The sequence below is a fragment of the Pteropus vampyrus genome, unplaced genomic scaffold (assembly GCF_000151845.1).
Source record: "Pteropus vampyrus isolate Shadow unplaced genomic scaffold, Pvam_2.0 Scaffold50, whole genome shotgun sequence".
NCBI classification, from domain to species: domain Eukaryota; kingdom Metazoa; phylum Chordata; class Mammalia; order Chiroptera; family Pteropodidae; genus Pteropus; species Pteropus vampyrus.
In genome coordinates, this window is record NW_011888831.1 from 3,427,407 (window position 1) to 3,451,719 (window position 24,313).

General features: G+C 39.8%; 1 protein-coding gene across 8 annotated transcripts in view; it reads right to left on the reverse strand.

Moving 5' to 3' along the window:
* Window positions 1–24,313, reverse strand: part of RAP1GAP2 (RAP1 GTPase activating protein 2) — a 196,730-nt gene that overhangs the window by 31,417 nt on the left and 141,000 nt on the right. For all 8 annotated transcript variants that reach the window (XR_002780235.1, XR_002780234.1, XM_023530466.1 and 5 more), the window contains 7 exons: window positions 23,906–24,009; window positions 13,715–13,793; window positions 12,963–13,016; window positions 10,329–10,412; window positions 4,695–4,795; window positions 2,473–2,602; window positions 90–245 (listed from right to left, as the gene is read on the reverse strand). Coding sequence is in view for 6 of the 8 variants with exons in the window: in XM_023530466.1 (XP_023386234.1) it covers window positions 90–245; window positions 2,473–2,602; window positions 4,695–4,795; window positions 10,329–10,412; window positions 12,963–13,016; window positions 13,715–13,793; window positions 23,906–24,009 (708 nt within the window). In the remaining 2 variants the exon portion in view is untranslated. The remainder of the gene's footprint in view (window positions 1–89; window positions 246–2,472; window positions 2,603–4,694; window positions 4,796–10,328; window positions 10,413–12,962; window positions 13,017–13,714; window positions 13,794–23,905; window positions 24,010–24,313) is intronic.

Sequence of the window (24,313 nt, forward strand, 5' to 3'; positions counted from 1 at the left end):
GAGAGTTGGTATTCCTTGATATCACTGAATTCATAAAGTGTGGTGAGGTGCCTGGACCAGTACTTCCCCCACCGAGACTTTTTCTTTACCTTGTAGGACGGGGTCTCTGTGCTTGGGCTCTCAGCCTGCACCACGATGTAGGCATGTAAAAAGTTGGAGGCAATCATATCTGGGACAAATGGTGTGTTTTCTTCTTGGAAGATGATGGCAACAATGTCATTCCCAATGTGTCTCTTTCTCTGGAGCTAAACAAAGAGTGATCCATTGTTACAAGCCAGTTAGGAACATCCTGAAAGCAGAATAGATCTGTACAGGAAATTCCTCATGATTCTATCTTTATACATAAACCCTGGAACTCTGAGACCTAGCTCTCCAGGAAGCTTTTTCTTCTGATCTTTAGAAGCCATCAAAGAGAAAAAAAAAATGGGGAAGATGTCTAAGTTGTTAGGTAGAGGTTAGCAAGCATCTCACTGAGCTCTATGTTGTGCAGAGCCCTGACTCGGGACTCAGGGAGAAGAGTTAAGAGGTGAGGGCTGGGTTTTGCCTTGCTAGAGACTATACCTGATCTGGGAGAGACACAAACACAGATGAAGGCACCTGAGAACACAAACAAAGCCACAAGCGAGCAAGCACTAAACCAGCTCCTGCACACAAATGCCTGGCACTATGAGTGCAGAGAAGAGGGCAAAGTCAAAGGCCTGATGGTAATCTGAGAAGGCTTCCTGAAAGAGGAGACTGGGGAAGGGGTGCGCTTGATGGAAATGTGTATAAGTCGGGATAAGGGGCAGATAATTCTATACCAGAGGGGAGAAGAGCCATGCTTAGAGAAAAATGAGCTACCTGGCTTGGTGGAGGTCATGGGGGAGAGAGAAATCCAACCCTGATTCATTATCCCAAACTGCCAGGTGTTTCACAGGCGATCTTGATCACCAGGCACCTACTATGTGTCAGGAACCACGCTGGGCTGTTCCATGCGTGATTGCAAATGTTAAGGCCCTCCTATATACCAAGTCTTGTCTAGGTGCTTATGTGTGCATTTGTTTCTTTATTAAGTACCTACTGCATGCAGGTCCTATGTTTCAATTTGAGTTGCTCATTTATTGAGCACCTGCCATATACTGAGCCCCATGCTGGGCATTTTTACACAAACTGTCTCACTGATTCCACACACATCATCCCATTTCTTGGGAACAGAAAATTAATATTCATTCAGTCCTTGCTGAGAGCCAAGCTCTGTATACTTCCCATTTAACATAGGTGAGACTGAAAGAGAGCCAGGCGGAGAACAACAGCCTTCAGCCTCAGGCTGGGCAGGAGTGAGAGGGCTGTGAGGGAAAAGAGGCTGAGGGTAGAACACTGAGAGAAAACCTACTTACGAGACAAAAGGGATCCTGCTCCCATTTGTTTCTGGAACATTCAGTAGTTATTTTAGAGCCAAATCACAGTCTCATTTGCCAATTTCCTTTTTTCCAAAGAAGTCAGGCACTATGTTTACAATATGACATCTGTGCTCCCTCCCCAGTTCCCTGCTCAGAAACGGATGGGTCAGAGTCTGGTGAAAGGACTACCTTCCTTTTTTATTTTCCTAGAGACTGAAATGCCCTAAAGAGTGAGGTGGGGCAAATGGTACAACAGCCAGGGATCAGCAGCTGGTTTCAGGGCTCAAAGTGAAAAAAAGCCAGGCCCTCCCTGGGACACGCAGCTGTCAGAAGCGGCAAAATAGAGGGTGAGCAGGAAAACCCAGGGAGCAGAGGTCTTGTCCAGGGTGCCCTGGTTGAGGCAGAGGCCGAATTTCTGCCCATGGGCAGGTATGATGAGAAATGAGGCTGTGAGACTAGAAAAGCTGAGGGGCAGAGGCCATCTAATGTAATAACCAGCTTTCTTACTGGGACGGAAAGGAGAGTGAAAGCCTAGTGGCCTGGAGAGTGAACAGCTGTTAGATAGGAAGCCTGCCACAAGCCAGGCGTCGTACTGAGTCCTAAATTCAGAACCATATGTGATCCCCACAACTACCCTCTGACAGACATGGTGTTATCCCCATTTTACAGATGAGAAAAATGAAGCCACATGGTTAACTGGCTCGCCCAGAATCACATACCCCTAAGCGCAGAGCTAGCTTCAAGCTGCCATCTGCAGACCCCACCATGTACTCTTCACCGCCACTCTACAAGATCAGGGCACCCAGGCTCTGCTCCCAGCTCTGCCCTTAATTTAATGGGAAACAGTCTTTTAACCATGCTAAGCTGCAGTTTCCTCATCGGTCAAAGTAGGAAAACCATGAGCCCTGTCCCGCCTCCTGCACAGGGCTGTTGACGTGTGGCCTTTGCAAGATAACGCGACAGAACAGGCTTTGACTGGTCTCTCGATTATGAAAATGGGGAGGCGGGCCGAGTCCCTCAGGTAGATGGGACCAGAAGCAGGCTTTCGCCTCACACGCCTCCGGGCTCCCAGAGCTCTCCTGACCCAGGTTACCTGCTGGGCGTCTCCCTCAGTAAACGGCAGCTTTGTGGAGACGTGAAACATGATCTCTCTGTCCCGGAATATCGTGTACACTGATTCCACCCCTGTCTGTCCATGGGTCACATCCAGGCCTCCTCGGAAACTGTCGGTAAAGAAACAGGGCAAGTGCCAGAGAAAAAAAGACAGTGAGGGTTAGTGGGCAACTTGGCAACCTTCCCTAAGGACATGGGGGTGGAGAACGAATGAGAGGACATGAAGCGTTGAGGGCTGAGAGGCTGAGATGCAGAGAAAGCAGGCAGATCTGCTCTTCTGAGCAGACATGCCCTGGCATTCTAACTATAAACCCATTATATAAAAGACAAAGGCAGAACTTCCATTTCAAGCCTTGGCTATGTCCCCTCTACACCACAGTTTCATGTGGAAAGGGAGGTCATCCACCCACAATTCCAGGCACATGCTGTCCCAGGTGCCAGAGGCCCTCAAGGCTGGGCAAGAGCCTTTGCTCTCTGCGAGGCCATGTCCAAGTCCTCAGCCCAGAGCCAGGGCAACCAGACATCCTGCCGGATGATGGTGAGCCCTGTGGTAGCATCTAAAGTCTGCCTGACTTCTATCCAGCCAGTTCCTGATGTGGAGACCCAACTATAGCAGCACTCAGCCTGGAGGTATCCAAGGAGGTCCCTTCTCTGTCTATCTCCTCACAGGCAGGACAGAAAAGTACTAAGGAACTGGGTGGGCTTCGGGAAGCTGCCCCTTCTTTCTTTATGGAATAGAGCTGCTAGAATGGCTCATATTCTTCAGCAAGAAGAGGAGGGTACAGGTTCCTTTAGGAAAATGAAATAAAATAGACCCTGGACATCAGTCCCCCCAGGCACTATAATATGAGCAAGAAAATGTGCTTGGTCCAGCACAGCAGAAAGCACAATGGGCCAGGAGTCAGGCAGTCCAGGTTCTAGACCTGCTTCTGCCCCTAAATCAGCACATGACCTTGGGCATATCACTTAATCTCTCTAGGCCTCAGTTTTCTTTCTCTATAAAACAAAGGGATAGGATGACATGATCTCTGGTGTCCTTCCTGGCTTTAATATATTTCATCAAGTCTGAGACACATTTTTTCACATTTTAACATCTCTGAAATCAGGATGCATCTTATAAAGATGGCATCTCAGAGTCAATGGAAGGTGGTATAATTAGAACAATAACAATAATGACAACTAGTGCTTACTCTGTCTACAGCACTAGCTTAAACTAGTTTATTTTAATCCCCCAACATTATCTATTTTATCTATTTTAATCTCCCAACAACCTGTGGGATCAGTACTATCTTTATCTCCCTTTTTTACAGATGAGGAAACAGGTTTGCAGAGGTTAAGCCACTCTATGTCCAAAGTCACAGAGCTAATAAGTAGTGGAGGTGGGATTATAACCCACGTGTGACTGATTCCAGGCGGCGATGATGATTTTAAAGGGGAATAAAGATGAAGAAAGATGGGGAGAAAGGGAGAAGGAAGAAAAGGAGAGAAGGAAGCAGACCAAGAAAGTAATTACTGAACACCTACTACCTGCCAGGCACAGAGCTAGTTGCTTTCACATGTTAAGAAATCCTATTAATTTGGCTGCTGGAGTAGGGAATTCTAAGGGCTCAGCCATGTGCAGCCAGAACTGGCCAGGCTGGCCAGTTCTGAAGGCGCTTCACAAATATTACCTTTACCAAGGAAATTCAAGGGCCATAGTTTTCCAAGCAATAGCCTTGATATCCTTTCTTCAGGATAAATGAATGAACCATAGACTGTTGCATAGATTCCTGCCAGATGGATTATTGTATTTCCACCAACTCTTAATTACTCATTCTTTTTGTTATCCAAAATGGGTCATTTCCCCAAAAACTGCACAGAGCTCTCTTTCCTGAATGTCTGGCAGGTGAGTGATAGGGAAGATAGATTCGTTTCACAGTCAGATTGAGCCAAATGTAATTAGGAAGGCAAATCTGAGGTAGAGCAGTTTCAGCATGCATCCTAAGGCCAAATGTCAAAACCTTTCAGATAATCTGCCATTCTGGATTATCTCCTAGACCACCATTTCCTTAGGAATAAGTGTTGATCATTTGCTGAAAAACAATCTCATTTCTTGTGTGTGTTTAACTCTCATATGCTCTCCCTGAAACTCGGCTGTTGCCCCTTGTCCTTCCTCTAGGGCCTCATCCATGGAGCTGGAGCAATCACTTGGCTAAAACTTACCCTTTAAAATCCTGCAGCGTGATCGTTTTCCCCAGCTGGTCCAAGAATTCCTTGAAAGCTGGGCTCTCTTCATTGTTCCCAAACAGCTCCTCCTCCAGGGTCTGGAATTGAAACAGGATCAGGGCAGGAGTTAGGAAAAGCGTTTTTGGTGCCAAGGGAAGAAATGTGGTTGTCCAGATACCTGGTCCCTTTCTCCCCATCCTCTACCACATTCATCATCCAGTGGCTCTGTCCTCCACTGGAGGAAGGACTGAGGCTCACTCAACAGAGCTGGATTTTCGGGGCTAGTTAATGAGGGCTTCAGCTTTGAACAAAGGCTGCTGGTTAGTTCAGAAAGCCAAGCTGAATCGAAAAGTTCTTAGACAATACAAAAAGCAAGATCTATAAATGAAAAATTAATAGGTGGACTTCTGACAAAGGACTAGTATGTAGAACATATAAAGAACTCTTAAAACTCAATAGTAATCAAAACTGCAATGAGATACCACTTCACACCCATAGGATGGTTAGAATCATAAAGAAAGACAGCAACAAGTGTTGATGAGGATGTGGAAAAATACACTGCTAATAGGAATATAAAATGGTGTTATCACTTTGGAAAACAGTCTGGCAGTTCCTCAAAAGGCCAAGCACAGAGTTACCATATGACCCAGAAACTCTACTACTAACAATATACCCAAGAGAAATAAAAACAAGTCCACACAAAAACTGGTATCCGAATGTTAATAGCAGCATTCTTCATGATAGCCCAAAAGTGGAAACAATCCAAATGTCCATCGACTGACAAATGGATAAACAAAATGTGGTCTATCCATACAATGGAATATCATTCAGCCATAAAAAGGATGAAGTACTGACACATGCTACTACATGAATGAACCTTGAAAACATATACTAAGTAAAAGACACTAGACATAAAAGGCCACATACTACAATTCATGCATATGAAATGTCCAGAATAGGCAAATCCATAGAGACAGAAAGTAGATTTGTAGTTGACAGGAGACAGAGTGGTGATGAGGAGTGACTGCTAATGAGTATAGAGTTTTTGGGGGGGGTGAGGAAAATGTTCTGGAGTTCGATAGTGGTAATAGTTGCACAACTCTATGCATATACTACAAACCACTGAACTGCATACTTTATTGAGATGTAATTCACATACCATTGTGAATTGTAGGGTGTGTGAGTTATACCTTAATAAAGCTATTATAAAAAATTTTAAACTTAACAGTAAAAAATAATCCAATTAGAAAATAGTCAACAGTCAGCCTTCTTAATCTAGTTTCTTTCTCTTATAATATTTCTGTATTGTTCGGAGATATATAAAATTGTGGTTGTAAATAGTAGCCTCTTCTGCTTCTATTTTCTAAGGATTAGGATCTATTCCAATTAATCTTCAAATTAAAGTTGCTATTACCACACTAAAGGAGAAAAAAAGAAAACAGTCAAAAGACACGTACACTCCTTTCACTCACGAGAATATACAGATTGCAAATAAGCACATGAAAAGATGTTCAACATCATTAGTCATTAGAGAAATGCAAAGTAAAATAATGAGATATAAAAAAATGAGATATCTCTACATATCTACATATGTAGCATTATCTGCTAAAATAAAAAATAGTAACGACAGCGAATGCTGGCAAGGATGTGAAGAAAATAGATCAATCATACACTGCTGGTAGAAATGTAAAATGGAACAACTACTTTAGAAAACAGTTTGGCAGTTTCTTATCAAACTAAACACATAATTATCATATCACCTACAAATTGTACTCCTGACCATTTATCCCATGGAAAGGTTCACACAAAAACCTGTCTACAAATGTTCAAAGCAGCTTTATTCATGATAGCCAAAAACTGGAAACACCCAGCTGTTTCTCAATGGGTGAATGGTTAAACAGACTGTGGTACATACATCCATACTATGGAATATGACTCAGCCAAAAAAGGAATGAACTATTGATATACTCCACACTTGGATTAATCTCATTGAGTGGAAAAAAAACAATCCCGAAAGGTTATATGGTGTATGATGCCATTTAGAAATCACTTTTGAAATGACAAAGGTTTAGAAATTGGAGAACAGGTTAGTGGTTGCCAGGAGTTGGAGACTGGAGGAAGAAGGGAGCACAGAGGCAGGAGGAAGGTTGTTGTGGTTATAAAAGGGCAACACGAGCTATCCAAAAGCAAAGAGGGTGATGGAATTCTTCTGTATCTTGACTGGGGAATTTAAACATGTGATAAAGCTATATACAATGAAATACACACACACACACACACACACACACACACACACACACTCACTCACTCACTCACTCACTCACCAAATGAGTACATATAAAATTGGGGAAATCTGAATAAGATCCAGGGATTATATCAATGTCAACATCCTGGCTGTGATATTACACTATAGTTTTAAGACATTATCTGTGGGGGAAGCTGGATAAAGGGTATACAAGATCTCTCTGTATTATTTCTTACAAGTGCATGTAAATCTACAAATATCTAAAAATAAAAGTTTAATAACTTTTTAAAAACCAGAAAGCAAAGGTGAAAACCATAGTAAGCTCTGCAAATGCGACAGACTTAAAACACTGAGTGGCCTTCCCTCATCAATAGGCTCTGCCCTCAGTGGCTCTGCAAACACCCATAGACGGCAATGAACAGCTTCAGATGACACAAAGATGGTGTACAATCACTTCACAGAGAAAGTCTCCAATGAGTGATTCATTAACACCCCAATGCCTGTCTCATAACAAGAAAAAACAAGATCCAAAGTTCCAAGCACTCAACAAGCAACAGAATCTAGTTGGATTTCATTAACTTTTATTGTTTACAGTATTTCTGCTTAGGATTATCTTTGTTTCATTCAAATGATACCAATTTTCCAATTAGAGTATCAATATAAAATCTCCTTTAAAAATAACAGCATTTAGAAATCCTACCATTTGCAACAACATGGATAGACTTAGAGGTTATTATGCTGAGTGAAATAAGTCAGACAGAGAAAGAAAAAATACCATATGATTTCACTTATATACGGTATCTACGGAACAAAAAGAACAAACTAATCAAAAACAGACTCACAAATATAGTGGACAATTTGGTGATGGACAGAGGGGAAGGGGGTTAGGAGGCTGGGAGAATGGGATGAAGGGTTAAAGAAGTACAAATTAGTAGTTGATAGTTGGGCATGGGGAGCACAGCACAGGGAATGCAGTTAATATGATGGTTAAGTGGAGGGCCGGGGGGGGAGGCAGCAACTGGGGGGATCGTTTTATGAACATTATAAATGTCTAACCAATATACTGTATACTTGAAACTAACTTAAATAAATAAATTTATTTTTTAAAAAATAACGGCATTTAAATTTTTTAAAAGTTTTAAAGAACATATTAAGTAGTTTATAGCAGAGTTGTACTAAAATCTATAACAGTGGAACAAATGATATACAGATACTGAGTATGGTTTGTGAATATCTGAAGTTTGGAACACACTTCTCTCTAGCAGGGGTCTGCAAACTATAATGTCCAGTAGGCCAAGTCTGGCCTGCTGCCTGTTTTTATAAATAAAGTTTTATTGGAATACAATCAAGCCAAATCATTTATGTATTGTCTCAGGCTGCTTTTGCACTACAGAGGCAGGGTTGTGTGATTACAACAGAGACAGTAGAGGCCAGGAAGTCTAAAATATTTACCATCTAGCCCTTCACAAAGAAAGTTCTACAGCATTCCAGGAAGGCATCCCAACTCTAGCCTAGCATCCTGTTCGCCCCAGGTCATTGGGTTAGAGTGTGGGAGAACAGCTGCCTGCAGGCAATCTACACTTTTTACTGGGAAAACAATCCAGTTTATGCTCTGGGATGTGCACCTCTCTCCAGGATTTACACCCAGCCTGCTAACCTGGTTTTAGCATTGTCTTTATTGTTATGCTGGCCTTGAACTTGATCACACACTCAGGGAAGGGAGTTTTAGTTATCACTGTATCCCCCACAGTGCTTAGCATGGTACCTGACAAAGAGGAGAGTTAGATGAGCTTATTTATATCCTATGACTAGCATAGTCGTAGGATTTGGTGCAACAAATGTTCATATTAAATGTTTTTTAAAAAGGTTTGCAAAATAACGATCTGCCGAGTTTTTCAAAAACATTATCTCCCTGCACGCCCCTACCTTGCCTTAGCAGCATCAGGTTCATAAACAACAGACAGATAGACTCCTTCTCAGAGGTGGATGGTTAATGTTCTGTAATTATAACTTTGCTGGAACATTGGATTATAATCACCTTATGAGATTTGCTATGGTACATTTCACAAGCAAAGAACTTTAATTAGGTGGGTTATATTAGCAGAGCTGTACAATATAAAGATGTAATATGTGAAAATAATCAGAGCAGCTACCTAAATAATCTCCCTTAAATTATAAGGTTCATCTGTGTTGTTCTTTCAGCTCCTAAACTCTTCATTTAATTAGAATGTTTTTTAAGCAAACACATGTCTTTTGTGGTCTAATATCTTTGGACAAGAAAGTCAGCTACCATCTAGCCCAGAAAGATACTGGCATGCAAACAAGAAAGAAAGAAAAAGGAAAAGAAAGCATAGATAATACCGAAAGGTACTATCGACCTACCATTAGCAAGGCCAAATTTTTACTCATTTATTAATTTAAAAAACTATGAGTATATTTACAGAAAGTCACTATCCTAGGATCTTGGATGATACAAAGATAAAATGGGTGTGGATCTTTCTTTCATAAAACCTAGGTGAGGAAACATCAGTGTGTTCATCAGGCCACTCTCAGGATGTTAACAAATATTCATGGTAGGAAAGATAAGTAGTACGTGGTCAAATAAGTATGGAAAACACTGAGTTCAACAAAGTGGTAAAGAGTTCTTTACCTTAAGGATTCTTAGAGCCTTTAAAATATTCTTACACAACTGAACCCCCTCCAAGTCACTTGTTCACAAGAGTACCTCACCAGACTAGTGTCTCACGGAACAAACTTGGAGAAACTATTTGGTCAACTAATTCCAAAAAGTAGCACATAAGTGCTATGGGAGACAAAGGAGGGTGAGTAGTGGTGTACTGGTAAATTTTTTAACAACCAGCTCTCCAATGAGGGAAAACAGAAGCCCTGATGTTTACTGATTTCCATGGTATAAATACTTCCACCACAGGTAATGTCAAGCTACAAATGTGATGTTGCTGAACACAGATTTGGGAAAAGAGGCACACAGCTGGCTCCAGCATACTACTGAAGTCTGGGGACAAAAAGCTATTTCCAGGTGGGACAGTGATGGGCAAGGAGAGAACCACTTGTGCTAATCCAGTCCCTCTAACCAGTCTGATTTCTCTTATGACCAACAGCCCAGAGATAAAAATAAACTGAAGTAGCTGAAATAATTAGAATTTACTGTATGGAACACTACATTACCATTTGAAGGCTTTGCAGGCCTTTGCGTGAAGAGTAGTCTACCTTGAAGATTCTACCACCTCCAGTCTAACTCATACTTGAAATGTGATCATTGTAACCAGAATATTTAGTGCAGGGCTCCTGTGCTTGGGGGACGGAAAAATGAGTCCCTGGTGAGAAGCCGCAGCATATAGTAACCGGTACGAATTTGAGGTTCTTACCTGCCTGGCTTTCTGATAAATGACTCCAAATTTGTATGTGTTCTTGACATCATGTTCATCATAGGACACAATCATTTGGGAGGCCTGGAAAACGTGGGAAGAAAAAAATCAGATTGTTAACTTGGAGGCAAGTGAGGAAGCAAATGGAAGGGGAAGCACCCACTTCAGTAGAGAATGTGCCCAGCACAAGACATCGACACATGGGAAAGAAGAGAAAGAGTGAAGTCAGAAGGAGATGGCCAGGATGACACTCCCAAGGTCTCAGCTAGTTCTCAACACTGGGCTTCCCCCAGTAACGGCCAAACCTCTGGCTCACCTATTCCATCCCCATCCAGATGTGCCAGCCAAGGCTTGGGCACACAGGGAGTCCCGCAGGACTCAGGCAATTGACTTTACCCCAATGTTTTATCTGTGGTGTAAAAAGTGAAGCCAGGACCCCAAAACTGACAAGCAAGGATGATACTAGCTCTAATTCCAACTGCCATCAGCAACGTGACTTTGACGAGGTACTGCTCCCACCCAGACTTTAACCCCCCTTTATCCATAAATAAGAGGCCGAAAAGGAGACCACTGTAAAGAGGGACAAACTCCAATACAATATGCAAAGAAAGGAAAAAAACCCGACCACTGGTTCTATCTAATTTTCTATTGTGCTTCAAAGAGTTGGTATCTTGGGTCAGAAACACTAAACTCTAACTTTGGATCCGCTGCTTTTACCTGTGTAGCTTCAAGTGAGTCAGTTAACTTCTCTGGGCCTCGGTTTCCTCATTCATGAAGTGGAGATGTATAGTTATGAAGATTCAATGAGCTCAGGCACATAAAGCGCTGAGCACAGAGCAGCTATCATCATCATTATCTATGTAACCCCGCCTCTGAAAGATCTGAGTGGAACCAGCTTTCTGGGAAAGAGAAGATTTGGATGCTATGGGAGTAACCTCTAAAATAAAAAGGAGGGATTTGACCTCATGTCATGCTACAGAAAGAACAAACCAGGCACGACTTGTCGGCCAGAATGTGTGGCCCATGTTAGATAGCCACCCACTACATCTCTCTGTGAGGCTCTCAGCTGCCTGAGGAAATAGACACATCTCAGCTCCCCCTGGAAGAGTGCTGCTGGCTGACCCCGGAGGGAGCCTCCCACGCCAGCCTGGGATGAGTCAAAGGAGCAGAGCAGCTGCCCTGCCAGGGAAGAGGCGCCCAGCCATGGAGATGTTCCAAGGAACGTTCTAAACTCTGTGAATTTTAAAAACACACACACATACACATATCTCGGCCAGATTCACATCCCAGCCGGACTAAGCAGTCCTTCAAATATAGAAAACATGAAAATACAGCTGCTCCTCCATTATTACCAGAGCAGAAGGCTTTCCAAGTTATAGAAAGAACTATGCAAATGAGCGTCATTGGGTTCTCTCAGTGGATACGATTTGACAACAAAAATTGCCAAACTTGTAGTTAAGTTAGGCCTTTATGATGGGGTTTAAATGTCTGGTTAAACCTCACTAATTCAGCTTTAATTATAAAAAGGAGGGCAGTCTGAATGATAGAAAATGTTCAGTGGAGTGTAGCATATTACTGCTAAGTGCCTACAGATGCTCCGAGGGCTAAAAAGAGGTGCTTGAGAAAAGAAGGGCTCTGGCGCATTCCCCATGCAGGAGAGGACCGTGCCATTAGCTCAGCCACTGCACAAGGATAAATAGCGCGTCCTGCCCAATCATGAACTTAAGGCATTTGTTCCAGGCAGTTCTGGATTTCCCAGCCAGGACAGGGCCTCTCTTTCCCACCAAACATTTCACCTCGTGGTTCTTGGTAGTCAGAATTGGGACTCGGGGAATGGATTGAACCAGCCCCAGCAAACCTCAGCTGCCACCGAGTTGGCCCATCGTGCAAGCTCAGAAGCACAGCTCTGCTTCCATTTTCTCTCTCCAGACCCTGCTGGCTCATGCACGGGGTCTCTTCCTGTGGCCAATCTAAAGCAGTTCACTGTCCGTGGGTGATTTAAGTCCTGTCGTGCTATAATTGTTCTCAAGTGGGTTTGCTGGTTTGTTTTGTTATGATTGCTCCTCTCCCCCACTCCCATGCCCACATCAGAACTGGGGTCAAGATCAGGCCAATCCTCAGGAAACGGATAACAGAGAACCAGCCAGTTTAATAATTAGGGCCGGGCAGGGGCCTGTAAGGCCTCAGAGCTGTGGTAGCATTGGCAATGAGGAGGTGCGGTCCGGCCTTTTATTTTTTTAGTGGAATTCTGCCTCTGCCCGCTACCCCTCCATGAGGGCTGGCCAGGTCTGCACCAGCCCCCCAGCCAGAAGTAGAACCACTCCCCACCCCAGCATTGGCCTCAGGGAGGTATGACCAGAGTGAAGTGGAGAAGCCACGACATTGCTACACCTCTGCCACCTCCACACAGCAGGGGACCAGTACAGGCGGCCAGAGACCCAGAAATGGCTGAGGATGGGTTCTCAGTGGACTGGTTTGTGAAGGGGTGAGCAGGAAGAGGGGAGACATGGAAGTTCATCGTGCAGATCCCATAAAACCCCACCAAGACACAGAGACCTTCCTACAGAGCCACAGGTGTGCAAATCCGTGCCAAGCTTTAGAGCCCTGAGTAAGAGGAGGGGTGAAGGTGCTCACCTTGGGGTACAAGACAGGGCTGAATTTCAGTCCCACTGCATCATCACAGAAAGCCTAAGAAGGGAAAGAGAAACACACAGTTCAGGGACCATGTCCTGGAGAGCAGCTGGGCTCTCCTGCCCATGAAAGAGTATAGGAAGCCAACACCTGCAGGGCCAGGAGGCCTGGGAATTAATCCTGGCTCTCCTGCTCACTAACGTGTGGCCAAGAAAGTCGACTCACCTTCCTAGTGTTTCCTGATGAAGTGAGGCCCAAAGGTTTGGGGCACAATTCTGCCAGGCATTCCCACTCTCAGAGTATGGGTCCAACCCAACCTAACTGACCACCTTTTTCACCCCACTTCGCTCAGTTCCCAAGTTCTCAGGGCTCCTCCATCTGGATTAATAGCCTGACCATCCTGTAGCCCAACTCTCTGCTATGAAGGCTCCCTGGCTGCCCCCTCCCCTACCTCCTCTGGAGTCCTACTCTCCATATCTAGCCTTGTCTTTCTATGTCTCTCTGTCTCCTGAACAAGCTATAAACTTGGGGGCAGAGACCATGGATTATACTGAGTAGCCTCAGCAGCAAGGATGAGCTGGGGAGGGTGTCAGAAGACAGAGGATCATCCATGCAGTTAAGGGACATAGAGTAAAGTGGCCTACCGCTCCCCAAGGGTAAAGCTCCCTCCCCCAGATCAGGTCTGTACCCTTTTCCCCAGAGGCCAGCCATGGGCTAAAAGAAAAAGACACCTTCTCTCAGGGGATGGTTTTTACCTTTGCAATCTGAGGGATGCTGGGCAACTTGCTTAGTCCAGCCAAGGGGATCCGCTCATGCACTGTTTTCACCTTGGACCTGAAAAAAGAGAAAAGAGTAACCACAAGAAATGAAGTCAGCGAGGAAGGTGTCTGAGATTACACCAGACCACAAAGCAGGGACACTGGCCTCATGTCTCCCCAAGATCAGATCTGCCTCATTTCATCCAACCCATGCATTGGGCACCACACTCAAATGGGAGGAAAATGAAATTCTACCTAGTTAGGTACATCATGGGAGGTGGATACTTAAATAACTTGCCTGGTAAAGCTGCCCAAAACCAAAATATGGGAGAAGCAAATAGTCAACTTCAAGTTCAACAATATTTTTTCCTTTGTGGGGGTTTTTTGTGTTCTCCCAAAGAATTGGCCACAGCTTCTGGACACATTTGGGTTCTCACATACAACTAAACCTTTTTGAAAAGAAAATCTAATATTTGAAAACCTGGGTTTACTCAAAATATAAATGGGATGAAAGCTGCTTTATAAAGGGATTCATCATAAGACTCTAAATTTAGTCTGTTCCCTTGATTCATCTAGCACATTATGGAAGTGTCGAATTTTACTGAATGCTTTTCTGCATCTGCTGAGACAATCATAGGGCTTTTAATCTGTTAACCTGGTGGATTACATTTCTGTTGAGCCATCTTTTCATTCCATGGGTAAAACTCCACGTGCTTATGTATTATTTTTTTCATATCCTGCTGAATTTGTTAATATTTTATTTAGAGTTTCACATCTATGTTCAATAGCAACACTGGTCTTTTTTTTTTTTTTTCCTTATACGCCCCTTGTCAGGTTTCCATATCAGGGTATTATTCTTAGCCTCAAAAAAATTGCTGGGGAGCTTCTCGTCCTTTGAACTAGTTTGTATGTATACTGTAGGGATTTTCTGTTCCTTAAAGGTTTGGTAAAATTTACCCGGTGAAACCTCTAGGCCTAGGAGGACACCTTTGGCTACCAATTCAGTTCTTTAATGATAAATGTTTAGGTTTTCTATTCCTTATTGAGTCCATTTTGGTAATTTGTATTTCTCTGTAAAATTATCCACCAAATGCATTGATATAAAGTTGTTTTTGGTATTGTCTTAGGACTTCATCTCTATCTGTAGTTGTGTTCCTGCCTTCATTGCTATAATACTATCTGTATCTTTTCTCTGTTTTCCTTAATCAACCCTTGCTGGGGGCTTATCTAGTAATCTTTTCAAGATATAGCATTTGGTTTTGATTGTCTCTTCGTTATTTTGCTTTCTACTTCATTAACTCATTCTTATCCTTTTAATTTCTTCTTTCTATTTTAAGTTTTTTCTACTATTCTTTTTCCAACTTCCTGACCTGCATGTTTACACATTTAATCTTTCTTCTTTTTCACTCATGCATTTAAAACTATATATCTTTTTCTAAGTACCACTTCACTGCATCCCATACATTGATAGGTTGTATTTTCATTGTCATTTAGTTCGAAATATTTTGTCAGTTCTTTTGTGAGTTCTTTAGCCCATGAGTTATTTAAAAGGATTTTTTTTAACTTTCCAAATATATGGGGTTTTTTCCTTCAGTATTTTAATTGTTGATTTCTAATTTAATTTTTTTATATTCAGGAAACATATCTGTACGATATCAATAATTTGAAATTTATTGACTTAATGCAAGAACTTTTTTCATGTTTAATGTGGACTTTAAGAATATATGTTTTTCTTTTGTTGAGTTCAGGAAAGCATGTTATGAGATTAATTTTGTTAATTTTATTGTTCGAATCTTCTACATCCTCACAATTTTTTGTCTGCTTGGTTCATCAGTATGTGAAAGATGTTTTTAAAATTTCCCATTATAAACAAGGATTTGTCTACTTCTCTTTATATTCCTATCAGTTTTTGCCTTTTTAAATCTAAGACTATGTTATTAAGTACAAGATTGCAATTTCATGACTGCTAGATCTTCTGGGCGTACTGTTCTCTTTACTGTTATGTAGGCTGAGGCCCCTGAGGGGTCTAGTAAAGGGCATCTTTCCCTGCCCAGGTTATGAACAAATTCAGAAACAAATCAGAAATTAAGAGTAAGGCAGTTGGAAGTCAAAATAACTCCTTTGTTACTGATGCAGGCCAAGAGGAAGCACACAGCTTAGCCTGAAGATGAAATGAATGTTTTAGCTAAACCCCAGATGACCCACCCAGTCACAGGTATTGTTGGGCAGGGGCAAGCCCCCTCTTGTGAGTCTGCTCAGGTGGGACTTTTAGTACAGGAACAAAAAGAAGCCCTGATGACAGCAAGGTCCAATAAAGAGAAAAAGGGAAGGAACACGGTTATACATGTCAAGTTCTTGCTCCCAAATTTACCTATCAGAGATGGCAGAGAGCCAGGGGTGTTACACAGAAATGTTCCCTCCACCTGGCAGAAAAGAGGAATAGGAAGAAGTGTTCCCAATTTATAAAGGTGTGCTCCCTTTATCTCTGTTAATGCTTTTTTCCTGAAATTCTATTTTATCTAATATTAATATTGCTATGCCAGCTTTCTTGGTTAGCATTTTCCCACCATCTCTTTTTTCATTTCTTTATTTTAAATCTTTCTAAATCATTTTTCTTTAGGTATGTCTTTTATAAGCAGAATATAGCTGTATTTTTTAGTCCAGTCAGATATTCTGATATTTTCATAGGCTACTTTAATCTATACTTATTATGATTACTAATGCATTGATTACTAATATATTTGGAAATGATTTCTATCATTTGGTGTTTTCTATTACCCTGTGTATTTTCTCTTTTTTTCTTCTTTCCTGCCTTCAGTTTAATAAAGTTTTTTAAAATACTCTTTTTATCCCTCTGCTAGTTGAAGAGCTGTAGTGTGTATTTCTATAACTTCTAATACACATATTTATCTATTTTTCCAACAAACTCTAAACTACTTGATATCTCTCTCCTGAGGAGGGAAGGGTAAACAATAACTACTGAACTCTTCCTTTTTCACTGTCCTTCCTACTTTTGTTTATAAATTTAGCTCAAGTCTCCTTTTAAACACACAAAAACTTCTTTTTCCCAGTCAGTAATAAATCTATCAACATAGTTTATCTATTTCTTGCCACTTTTTAATTGTATCATTTCTTTTGATTTTTCTTTTCTTCTAGCTGAAGTACATCATTTAGTAATTCTTTCAGAGAGTCTGTGAGTGGTATACTCCCATTTTTTTAAGTCTGAAAACAATTTTATTTTGCCTTTGTGAATAGTTTTTCTGGGTGTCGACTTTTAGGTTAAAAAGGTCCTTTCTTTCTTCTTTCTTCCTTTCAGCATTTTAAAGATATTCCTACTGTCCCATGGCTGATAAGAAATCTGCTCTGAGCCTTGTTGGCATTACTTCCTAGATAATGTCTTTATCCTTAGATAAATTTAAATTTTTCTCTTTATCCTTGATGTTCTAATGTTTCACTTCAATGTGTCTAGAAGTATTGTTTTGTTTTAATATCTTGCTCAGCACCATAGTGTGTGCTTTCTTTCTTCAATTCTGAAATATTCTCAGCCATTATCTCTTTGGATATTTCCTCTCCACTGGCTTCTCTATTCTTTCCTTCTGAAACTCTTTTAAGGCAAATGCTTGGGCCTCTCAGTCTATTTTCCACACATCTTCTTTTTCACATACTTCATCACTATATCTATGCTGTGTTCTGGATAAATTCCTAGAAACTATCTTTCAATTCACAGATTCACTTTGACTCTGAACAGATTATGTTAGAGTAGATTTTATCCTGTGTATTGAGTTTCTTTTTATTTCAACAATTATTTTTTTACTTTTGAAAATTTCAATTGTTTTCTTTTATACCTATGTATATCCATTCTTGATTCATGTCCATTCATTCATTGTATGATAATTCCTTATCCTTCTTATAGATGCTATTCATTCTTTATTTTTTGAGGATCTTAAATATATTTAAGTCATTCTGAAAGTGTACCATTATTTGCATTTCATCAGAAGTAAATCCATCTCTCATTTGTTGATGTTTTTGGCTGTCCTTCTTAATGTCAGTTTTCCCTGGGTATTTTAAATTTTTCCACCCATTTTTCTCAATCCTCAGTGCAAGGCACCTGGGTTCCAGTTCCCATCAAGGCTATTGGTTAGCATAGCTCTGGGGGCACCATTCACATTATACAAACTGATAGCCTATATAATCATCAGTGATAATCACCTGACTCATCAAAGCAGCCTCTTGATTTGTCTTCCTGCTGCTGGCTTTGCCTTCCCTCCAAGCCATTCCCCTTACTCTAGCCAGTGACCTTCTACACTGCAAATCTTATCACAATACTCTACTTTCAGGAGCTCTCCTATTGCTCATAGGATAAAATCTAAGTTCCTAGAAACAGGCCATACAGAATTTAGCTTTTCCTTACCTTTCCAGAACCTTACACACACCACACCACACCACACCACACACGTACACACTCAGACACTCACCCCACATTCAAGCTTTTTTGAACTGTTTTCGGTTCTCCCATACCAACTATCTTTGGACCACCCTCACTAGCCTATAATAATTCATGTCCACAGAAAATGAGTAAGAATAAGGAATAAGAATATCTAACATGTACGGAATGCTTACTATAGCCAGGTAACAAGAGCTTTTTCCTCACATTATCCCTATCCCTACAGAAAGCCTGCCATATATTAAGTCTTGGTGAAAAAACACTGAATGAATAAATGAATTGCTAAAATCAACCATTTTTGCATTCCTAAAGTAACTCTTTCCTGGCTATAGTGAATTATTCAATTAATAGACTGCTTAGATTTGAGTCTCTGGAACTGGTATTTTTTTTAGACTCTTTACTTCTACATTCATAAGGAATACTGGTCCCTATTTTTCTTTCTTTTTTCATCATTGGTCTGATATTTTTCATGAGACTCTTTTAAGCATTGTTAAATTAATTGGGAAACTTTCCATATTTTTTTCTCTTGAACAGTTTAAACAGAATGAAATCTTTTCCTTACGAGTTCAAAATAACTACCTGTAAAGCATCTAGATCTAGAAACTTTTGGAGAGATAATTCTTTGAAAACTTTTTCAATTTATTCCAGTTTTTGAGCTGGTCAGGCTTTTTATCTTGTGTTAAATTTGGTAATGTATGCTTTCCTAGAAAGGCATCTGTTTCAAATAAAATTTCCAACATAATAGTGTGGGTTGAATATAACATCTATTAGTAATTGTTTAATCTTCTTCACATCTGTTGTCATATGCATTTTCTAATGTCTAATTTTGTGTATTTTTATTTTCTTTGTTAATCTTTATTTGACTATCTAGTTACCTATTTTGTTGTTGTTTTTGTTCTCCCAAAAGAAAAATATCTTTTTCATGCTATAAATAAATCTGTAATCTAGATTTATCGAGTCTCATGTTTTTTTTATTTCTAATTTATTTGTTTTGGCTTTAATCTTTATTAATTCTGTCACTTTGTTTTCTTTAAGTAATATCGATAACAGCGACTACTATCGTTGAGTAGCTACAATGTATCAAGCTCTGGCACCTAATAAGCATTCAATAATTTTAAGGTGGAAACTACCATCACCATTATACAGATGAAGAAACTGAGGCACAGTTACTAACAACAACCATAACAACTTGCAAATATTATTATTTCGTGTTTAATAAGAAACTATTTAATACAATTAATTTTCTTCTAAGTACAGCATTGGATACAACTAATAAGTTTTTATATGTAATATTATGAATGTCATTATTTTATAAATATTCTATAGCTTGAGTTCCTCTTTGGCCCAACAGTTATTTAGAAAGTATTGAGACTGTTTATTTCTAAGTGGTTAAGCAGGTTCTTATTTTGTTATTATAATTTCTAGTTTTAGTGTCAAAGTGTAAACAAATTTATTTGGCAAAGTATCTTCTTATCGAAATTTATTTAGATTTACTTTGTGCCTCAAAAGACTGGTTCCTAAATCTACCTGCTATCAAGAATTATCTGCAAGATTTTTAAAAATAGAAATTTGGACTAACAATCCAATTAAAAAAAAGAAGCAAAGCTTATGAACTGACAGTTCATAGAAAATAAATTCATGTAATCCTTAAATATATGAAGAGATACCCAACATAATTCAATAAAATTATTGTAAATTTGAACTATACTTAAATACCATTTTTACTTATCAGATTGGCAAAAATCCAAGTGTTTGATGAAATATTCTGTTGAAGAGGTTTTGGAAAAATGGGCAGTCTGATACATTACCGGTAAAAGTTCAGATTTATAGAGCTCCTACAGAAGGCAATTTGGCAATATTTGTTAAAATACAAATATATTTATGTTTTGACCCAGCTATCTCACTTCTGAGAATTATTTTAATCTATATGAATTGACATTTGTACAAAGTCATTCATTGCAGCTTACTTGTGGTACCAAAATACTGACAATTACCATTAACAGAGGATCTATTAAATAAAGTATTTCACATCTATGTAATGAAATACTATACAGCAATAAAAGAAATTAAGATCTTTACATAGTGATATGGAAAGAATTTGATATATTTCTAAGAGAATCAAATTATAGAACAATAGAGTGCTAGAAATAAGGAGGAAATAGGGATAAATACTATTATTATGTCTTTATATATCTTAGATATTTACATTCAAATATATATGTATGTATATGTTTAAATTTGTATTGCTTTTTAAATGGTTGAAGTTAGAAGTCTGGGTTTTGTTTTTTGTTTTTTGCTTTGCTTTAAAGCTCCAAGATGATTCTCTTATAGCAGAGTCACAGAAAACTATTGCTCTACCTTACAATCAATTTGTGTAAACATTCCATAGGCACTTGAAAAGAAGCAGAAATCTCTGTTAGAGGATCAAGTCTGATATGTAAATATAGATATAGATACAGATAAAAATATATATAATTGGCATAAGTAATATTAAGATAATCCATATCCTCCATTTCCTATCCTAGTTGATCTGTAAGTGATAAAAAGTGTGTTTAAATCTATCACTACAACTGTATTCTGTGAATTTCTCTATACTTTAATCATTATATATGTATATATATACTATATATACATATACATGTATATACTATAACAATAAAAAGGCTCATCAGATACCTTCATCATGTATTTTATCTTTCATGAAAAGACAACCACCCTCTTTGTCACAATGATTGCTTTTTTGCCTTGAATTCTACTTTTCCATATTAATATTGCCAACTGTTTTAGTTTTGTATTTGATTGTTATAACTTTCTCTCAACACTTTTCTTTTTAAATATACTGAGCTACTTTATTTAGTGATAGATAGATAGATAGATAGATAGATAGATAGATAGATAGATAGATAGATAGATTGATTTGTGGGGTATTTTTAGAGAAATGACCAAAATGAGAATCTTTGCTGTTTAATAGTGGAATTTAACTCACCATGTATTACACATCATCTATGTACTTAGACTTATTTCGATTATCATATTTATTTATTTGTGATTCTTTTATTTTCTACATTTTTCTACATGTTATGTTTCCTTCATCTTCATTATTTGGAAAGTTTTCATTCTACCAGTGATTTTATATCCATGAAATATTAAATTTTCATCAAAATATGTCCAGCTACTAGTTTCTTTTTGTTGATTTTTGTCTGATACTGGATGAGTCATTTCGATCCACATATATAAGTCTTCAGTCAGCTTAAGAACATCAATTATTTATGTTTAATTCCTGTTCACTATCCTCCATATTCATTATAATTTTGCTTGTCATTTTAAAGTTACATTTTCCTTTTAATTATGTCAGAGCTTCTTAGGCATGTTCTCAATAGTAGTAACTGGGTTTTCCACCAAGTAGATTCTGTTCTTTACTGCTTCTAATGCTATTTAAAATTCTTTATGGACATTTTTAGTTTTCTTATTTCCTTAATTTATCAGATTTTAATCTCATTTTATTGCTTTATTTGATTTTTTGTCTTCATAAAGTTTATTTTTTCTAGAAATTTCCTGAAAATATGAAGTTAATAGATATCTAAATTTAACTTGGCTTTCTATAATGAATCCTTTCCAAAACTCAGTTATTTTTCTACCTTCTAAGTGCTAGATTATGCTTTTTTAGATGCAGAATCTTTTCTTTCACCAACCTGTGAAGTTTTTTTTTTTCTCCTTCTTTATATTCAAACTTGAAAATGAAGAAATCTACTCAGGCTTGTTATTTGTTTCCAAATTGTGGGTAAATTCTTCTTGGCCACTCTCACAACACACATAGAGGCTATTAGAATATTATTCTCAGATTAGGCTGAAGAGCTGGTTGTTATAAGACATCAGTTAAATAATACAGAAGCCTATGGGGAATGAGGAAGAAGCTAGGACAGAAGTCACTGCCTGCAGGGGAATTTTATCTCTGCATAATTTCTTCTTTGTGTCTGGTAAAGCTGCTAAGCCATGGAGTCAATTTTTTTCATGTCTGGTTTTCGATTTGACCTGGCCATCACTCCAAGTACATGATGGGATTGTCTAGCTTCCTAGCTGGTGTACGGTTTCTCTCCACCACCCTATCCACTGGCTTTCTATGTGGGAAAGCCACACTTGAGCTTGCCCTTAGGCTCCCCAGGGCAATGATTTCAAATGCAATTGACTCAAAACAACAAAAGTGTTTCCATTGTAGAAAGACCCCAACTGTTCCAGGGCTCATTCTCACTTCTAAAAGGTAGAGGATTCCCCACAGAATCTCCAATTTCATATATTTCCATATTATATTATATTGGTTTTTAAGGGGACCGGGGGTTCAACTTTCAGTATCATCTACATTAGAGCCCTAACTGCCCCCATAGATTACCAAAAAAAAAAAAAGAATCATCAACATGTGTATTGCATTCCTGGCATCTTTCTTTAGTTTTCAGTCCTGATGCAGCATTTCAGACAGGATGTAATATTCAGAAAAGGGGGTAAAATTCTTATGTTTAACTGTCATCTTACTCAGAAATCCTACCTAATCTGGGTCTGATTTTTTTTTTTTTAAGCAAGGAACTTTCATTACAGAAGTTCACCTAGCTCAAAATCCTATTCAGAAATGGGGCTCCAGGTAGTATTCCCTCAGAAAATTGGGTCTAGTGGTTTAATTGACTCTTCTATTTCTTGCAAATATGATTTCTAGGTAGGTTAACTTCAGTAAAGAAAATTGCTCCCTTTCTCAATAAAAGCAAACCGAGATTGGGTGGGTACTGACAACTTCCTAGTACCACCCCACCTCCCCCTAAGCAAGGCTATGTGTCCCTCTCTCCTCTCATATTTATCTCACCATTTGGGCAGAAAAAAATATATATTGTTGTTCTTTTCTAAATACTTTCAAGGACTTGCATTAGATTCAACAAATAGGGACTGGGAGCTTGACAGATTCACAGCACTCTGCTAAGCACCAGCACTCGGCCTTCACACGTGGCCCTCCTGGCTTCTCCACCAGGCCAAGGACACAGAGAAACAAGACCCAAAGAAACAAGACACAGATTCTCTGTGCTCCCGTAGCATCCTGTGCATATCGCTTAAATAATACCCGCGACACATATTAAATTTCTGTTTTTCTCTCTCACTAGACCATAAACCTTTAGAGAACAGGGACCATGGCTCAGTCACCGTGACATCCCCAAAGCCTATCACAGTTCCTGGTACAAAGGACGTTCTACAAACCTGTTAGTCAAACCAAATAGAAGCCAGTTCCAGTTTCTGCCCTTGAGGAGGTCATAACCGAGGGAGAGGTCCCTGGCTTGGTTGTAAACTGGTGCTCCTGTTGTGATTGTCATTCCGTCTTGGGGAACCCAACATACACAGAGATGCTTTGGGATTTATTTTTCCCAACTGGATGCACACCATTGAGAGTGTTCTGGCAAACTCTCTTCCAGGATGATCTGCAGTTGTATCTCAGCAGGAAAAGCCATCCTTACTTTTTCTTCCCACCCTCCTTAGAGGCACAGTCCCCAGCAAGAGTCAGGTGGGGGTTTGGTCTAGGTGGCCTTGAGACTAGAATACCGCCTTGACTCTGGAAATCAGCCAGCTGGCACAAACACCCCATCTCCTGGACATAACCCCAGGATTCCAGCCAGTCTGTTCCCCCAGCACACCCGGAACAGACTGGCCAGACTGGTATTTCTGGGTCCCCACCACCAGGGGTGTGGCCTCCAACAGTGCAGCAGCCCCACCTGAGAATGATCCGAAGGTACTCAATGCCCTCGGCCTCCTCACACTTGATGGACAGGAGCAAGTTCCCCAAACTGCTGCCAGTACAGTAAAAGTTTAGATGATCCTAGAAACAGAAATAAAGTGTTAGCAGGGAGTGGGGGGATCTCCCAAGCATTAATCCCCAAATCACTTCTTCCCCATAAGTGAGGGGGAAGCCCCACAGCAAGGGGGAAGAGAGGGAAGCTACTGCTGTGGCTGCAACTGAGGAGGAGGAGGAGGAAGAAGGGGAGTGGGGAGGGGAAGAGGATCACAGTAATTGGTTCTAACTGCCAAGTCCTCAGGATATGTCAAGCACTAGGCTAAGAACTCAATACCTATTATCTCCTTTAACCAAGATCACAACTGTTATGGGGGAGATAACATCATCA